At 52.3% G+C, this 6,140-nt stretch overlaps 1 protein-coding gene across 1 annotated transcript; it reads right to left on the bottom strand.

Annotated features, from left to right (window-relative positions):
• Positions 1–3,675: 3,675 nt before the first annotated feature.
• KCNA6 (potassium voltage-gated channel subfamily A member 6) lies at positions 3,676–5,318 on the bottom strand. Its single transcript, XM_072850499.1, has one exon. It carries the CDS (start codon positions 5,316–5,318, stop codon positions 3,762–3,764), a length of 1,557 nt encoding a protein of 518 aa, XP_072706600.1. The 3' UTR covers positions 3,676–3,761.
• Positions 5,319–6,140: the final 822 nt, after the last annotated feature.

Genomic DNA, 6,140 nt, shown 5'->3' on the forward strand with positions numbered 1-6,140 from the left:
CTCCTGGTTTGCACTCTCTGCTTTCAAATGCTGATAACTGTCTGTCTGGAGTTGGACAGGACAGTTGTACATGATACAAGGTGACAGGATCATCTTCAGTAAGCAAACAGCTGTAAAGATAAGGTACTAATATCTGAGAACTGAAAATACTGAACGAGTGCTTTTGCTTGTAGCCGAAGTCACAGGGTAGAGAGAAACAGTCTGGGAGGTTGTTATGGAAACAAGTCCCTGGAGGTGCCTACTTTGCTTCATGAGGATGTGCTCTGCCTTCAGAAGGAAATAGCTAGACAGACAGATTTGTATTTTGAACATCCAAGAGTGAGTGCTAAGAACTGAGAACTTGAGGTAAGATTTTTGAAAGCATCTCCGTGATTTGGTGACATGAGTCCTCTGTAAAGTCAATGGCACGGGTGATACTATATCACTTCAGTTTTTTCACTTTGAAAAAAATCCGAAGGCTGCTTAATAAAAATGTCGAATTGCAGAAGTTCTATAATATATAGTATTATTGATGACTCTGGGACTTCACTGCCTTGCTTTTCAGGAGATGCTTAGAGAAGGATTTACATGCCCAAATGAAAGTCCCTAGGTTACAGCTTCCAAGCTTCTGTTGGCTTTTTGTGTTTCTCTTATCTCTAACACAGAAAACCCAGGGAGCAAACACCACTCCTGTTTTACACATTTTCATTTGCACTTTCTTTTCCGAACTGAAAAACATGGATCACAAAAAACTGCACAAAGCTGCCTGTTTCCAACAAAGTTCCTTCACACCGGTGTTTTGTGTATGCATGTGCGTGTGTGCACGTGTCTGCACGCAGACAACACTCCAGCTAGAAACTCACTGCTGAATTTCACCTGAGAGCAGGAAATCTCTTTAGAAGAGCATCTCTATAAGACACACTGGGATTGTGCTACCAGTAATTTGCCTCACATCTTTTTTTTGCCCGAGTCTCCATGCCCAGGCGTCCGTTGTGCTGGTTGGGAGAACAACCTGTTCTGAGCAGGGAGGGCTCCTGCCTGGCAGGGGCAACGGGGTCAAGCCCAAGGGAAGAAACAAGCACAGGAATTTTCTGATGTAGGCTCAGTGTGTCTCATGCCTCCTCCTGTGCTTAACCTGAGTTTTTTATATCTTACTTTGGGGAAACTTTTATCAGCTGATACACTCAGGCATAAAATAAGCCCAAACATGGGCATTCTGCTAGGAGACAGCAGCAGCCTTGAAACACCCCTCTTAAATAGCAGGTTCTTTTGCTAGCTTCTAGCACATCTGCTAGAGCAACAAAATTTGAAGAAAAGTCACTCTCTTGCACTCACAAAAAAGATTTCATTATAGTGACCCTGAATCACAACTAAGAATAACAACAGCTTTTTACTGAATTAACTCAATGACCAAGACAACTTTTTACACAAAATCAACAGAGATGCCACCATGGTGATCCTTCCTCAGTCCCACTTACTCATCAGGATTACTTACCCACGGGCTGGTTACATGCTTCAAGGGATACAGAATGGCTCCCAAGGCCCAGACCTTCACAGACATTTGCCTCAGCCCCGATGAACCAAAGAGGAATTAGGCACCTATGTATTCAGGCAAACTCCTCTCAGCTATAGAGCCCTCACCGCATCACACTTGTGTCTCCCAGACTGACCTGCAGTAACTGAGACAAGTGGCATTTTGCTACTGACTTCAGTGAGAGAGAGAACAGAGGTTTTAATATAATGGTTGTGCGCTGACCCCGAGGGAGATCCCTGTACATTAAAAACCTTTGAGAAGACAACGGGGCTCTGGAGAAATGCAGCAGTTAGGATTTACACAAACAACTTCTACCATATGATCAGGGCCCAGATGAGGAGAGGCCACAATAAAAGCACTCTAGGCATGGAGTCAGATCCCACAACAGCAAAAAACAAGTAGGGTAACAAAGATGCAAACAGATCCCATCTCACAACCAGTTCTATAGTCAGTTCTGACTATATTAAAGTATATGCCTTTAGCATTCTTAGCCTTATGGTTGAAAAGCATAATATATACATATACATAAAATGTATTCTATATACTTTGCATCTTGATATTATGTCTGGTTTATGTATTACATGTGTCACATGCAATATGTAGTACATTCTAATATGCATATCATACAGTATGATGCAAGGCATTAATGGCTGCCTTTGCTTTCATAGACATGCACGCATGTGAATGCAGAATATACACTTAGATTTAAAACATGAAAGACTTTTCCTTGCAGGAAAATTTGCCAATAGAATCTGAAAGCATCCATTTCCCCTTCTCACCCACTGGCAGCATTTGAAGCATTTTAAAGTTAGGTGTAAGGCAGAGCTGATTAAAAAAATGAAATTATCTGGGAAGCAAAATGTGCATCTTAAGATGCAAATCTCTGGTCCCTTGGCAAACCCAGCACTGCAGGCCAAGCTATGCATTTTGCATTGCTAGCATTAAGTTGCTCTCACAAAAACTAGTGCATGCAAAAGACATTGCTGTGCCTTCTATCCATGAAATACCAAGAACTGGCTAGATCAGTAATACAGCAAAAGCATCTCTTCAAGGCTAGCTGTTTCTCCCCTCATTTGAAAGGTCTGGGGTATGCTGTTGGGTTTGTGCAGATGGCTTAGGGAAGTTTGTGTCTGTGCCAATCCCAATCTCAAATGTTGACACACTTATCCTGGGGCAATTTAGGCCTGTGACCCGCTAAATCAGTGCAATCTTCAGACAGCACAGGTGCAGCTGTCTGTTTTTCAGGGGTTTTTCAGCAATGTCAACAAAATACCAACATGCAAACTTCCCTCAGCTATACAAACGCTTTAATAAAAATGCAGTGGAGTCAATTGCTCTCACATGCCTGAATGCAGAACTGGATATCTGAAGCATAAAGTACATCTCATTAAACGCTATTGTGTGGAGACAAACTGCGGAGATAACAAATGACTTTACTCAAATGTGCCTTGCATCAGAAGGCACTTACCACTATGAAGATTAAGTTGGTACTATAAAAGCCAATTAACATCAGGGCACTGGCATAAATAAGGCTGAAATAAGCTCAAAACACAGAGAATCTTCACCAAGCCTGTTGATTGCTTTAAGCCTGTTTTTGATAAATGGTATATAGTCACAAGTAGCAAAGAGCTTTTAGATCTATGCACCTTTTTTGAAACATAAACCAAGAGGATCTTTAGCATGCCAAGGGTTGCAATGAAGGCAGGCATCTGCTTGCTGACTTTCCCCTACAGCTGCAGAACTCACTGTGATGCTGGCTATAGCGTTTCCATTATTCAAAGGCAATGGCATGGCAGGCGTGACTGATCCCACAGCCAAGGGCACTGCGCTGGCACAGGAACTAAGGGCACAGCTTGAGCCAGATGTTTGTAGCCCCTTTAACTGTTTACTGCCTGCTGAATCCTTCAGCCGAAGTAGTGGCAAGGGCTTCTCTGCTAGTGGAGTAGAAAGGCTAGGTTTCAGAGCAAATATTGGATTAAAGCAGTCTTCAAAAACAGAGAAAGAAATTCACGAGGGAGTGGGGGATGACAGCTAGCACGCCACGGAATAAAGCAAGAACATTTCTGGCTGTACACAGTAATGAGAAACAGCAAATCAGGACAGAAGAGCCCATTATCACAATCATTCTGTTTACGGTATCACAATTCACAGTCTGGCACGTAAATGCTGAATAGATCCAGCTGCTAGTGGGAAGACGGCTGTGCAGCAGCTTGTAGCTGTGTGTCTGGACCAACGATAACAAAACCGATCACACCTCTGTCAGCATCTTCTTCTCTTTATAACCCTGGTTGTTGGGAGGAATGAAGTTGGAATATTTCATGGACTCCAGGTCTTCTGCTTCCAGGAATTCAGATTTGCTGAGAGACTGATTACTGTCCCCTTTCTTGGGCTCAGAGAACGGTGACTGCTGCTGGCCGCAGGTGACGTGGGTGTACTGGCACTGCTCTTCATGATCAGTCTCTCGGTGGTAGAAGTAGTTGAAGTTGGACACGATGACAGGAACAGGGAGGGCAATGGTGAGCACACCTGCGATGGCACACAAGGAGCCCACAATCTTGCCACCAATCGTCATGGGGTACATGTCCCCATAGCCCACGGTGGTCATGGACACCACCGCCCACCAAAAAGCATCAGGGATGCTGGTGAACAGGGAGTCAGGGTCATCAGTCTCTGCAAAGTAGACAGCACTGGAGAAGAGGATCACCCCAATGAAGAGGAAGAAGATGAGGAGGCCCAGCTCCCTCATGCTGGCCTGGAGAGTCTTCCCCAAGATCTGCAGCCCTTTGGAGTGCCTGGAGAGCTTGAAGATCCTGAAGACTCTGACCAGGCGGATAACTCTGAGGATGGCCAGGGACATGGCTTGCTGCTGGCCCCCATTGTTGCTGCTGCTGCCGGGCTGCTGCTTCTGCTGCTGCTGCTGGGCCAGCTCGGTGCCCAGAGTGATGAAGTAGGGGATGATGGCCACGATGTCGATGATGTTCATGATGTTGCGGGAAAACTCGGGCTTGCTGGGGCAGGCGAAGAAGCGGACGAGGAGCTCAAAGGAGAACCAGATGATGCAGAGGGTCTCGATGAGGAAGAAGGGGTCGGTGAAGAAGGGGCCGGCGCCGGCGGCGGGGCGCAGGGGCGGCGGAGTCCCGCTGGGCGGCGGCGGCGGCGGCAGCAGCGCCTCGTCGCCGGGCGGAGCCGCCTCCCCAAACCCGGGCTGGGCGCCCTTGGGCTCCTGGCGGAACTCGGGCAGGGTCTCCAGGCAGAAGATGACGATGGAGATGAGGATGACCAGCACGGAGACGATGGCGATGGCCCGGGCCGGCCCGGAGCTCTCGGGGTACTCAAAGAGCAGCCAGACCTGGCGCTGGAAGTGGTGCTGGGGCAGGGGCTTCTCCTCCTCTTGAATGAAGCCCTCGTCCTCCCGGAAGGTCTCGATGGCCTCCTGGCCCAGCTGGTAGAAGCGGATCTCCTCCAGGAAGATGTCGAGGGGCACATGGACCGGCCGGCGGAGCCGCCCCCCGGACTGGTAGTAGTAGAGGATGGCGTCGAAGCTGGGCCGGTTGCGGTCGAAGAAGTACTCGTTGCGGAGCGGGTCGAAGTAGCGCACCCGGCGGCTGGGGTCGCCCAGCAGCGTGTCGGGGAAGATGGAGAGGGTCCGCAGCTGCGTCTCGAACCGCAGCCCCGAGATGTTGATCACCAGCCGCTCGCTGCTGCAGCAGCTGCCGCCGCTCCGCTCCTCGCCCGGCGCCTCCGCCTCCGCCTCGCCGCCGCCCGCCCGCGGGGCCGCCAGCGCCAGCGGCTCCTCCGCCCGCATCCCGCCCGCTCTGCCCCGCCACCCGCCGCCGCGGCCGCCTCGCCCCCTCGCCTTCAGCGGGCGGCGCCGCCGCCTGCCGCCATCCGCCCGCCGCCCCGCCGCCCCGCCGCCCCGCCTGTTGCGCCTCGGTGCGGCCGCGCTCGCCCGGCGCCTCCGCGGGGCTCCCGGCGCGGCGCAGCTCCTCCTGCGGCTGTGGCCCCGGCCCCGGCTCCGGCCCCGGCCCCGGCTCCGGCTCCGGCTCCGGCGTGCTCTGCCCCGCGCTGGGGCAGCGCCGCTGCTGCACGGCGCGCCCGGCTCTGCCGTCCCCGCCGCGCACACACACACACGGGAGGGGGGGAGCGAGAGGAGGAGAGGGAGCCGTACGAGCACGCACACACACGGTTGCACAGAGCGAGAGGGAGAGAGGTACACGCAGACGCACACAGACGCGCGCAGAGACACGCACCCGTGAGCAGAGGCACGCACGGGTAGAGAAAGACAGACACTCGCAGATACAGGCAGCGCCAGCACGGACACGCTCAGATACAAACAGATGCACGCACCCACACAGCGAGACACACACGCACCCGTGGACGTGGGCAGAGGCTGGTGCTCGCCGCCCCTCGCCCCCCGCCGCGGCGGCCGCAGCAGCTCCAGCGCAGGGGCGTCCGGCTTTTGGGGGGGGTACCCCCGAGGGGATCCCGCCGCGGGCTGCAGCTCTCCGGCCAGGCGCTTCGCAACAGCTTGCCCCAGGGGTGGCACCGCCCCCGCCCTTCTTTTCCCCCCACCCCTCCGCCACGAAAACCTGCCCCTGCCCCGGGCCCTTCAGTCAAAACCCTGACG

Source organism: Ciconia boyciana, chromosome 1 (assembly GCF_034638445.1).
Source record: "Ciconia boyciana chromosome 1, ASM3463844v1, whole genome shotgun sequence".
NCBI lineage: Eukaryota > Metazoa > Chordata > Aves > Ciconiiformes > Ciconiidae > Ciconia > Ciconia boyciana.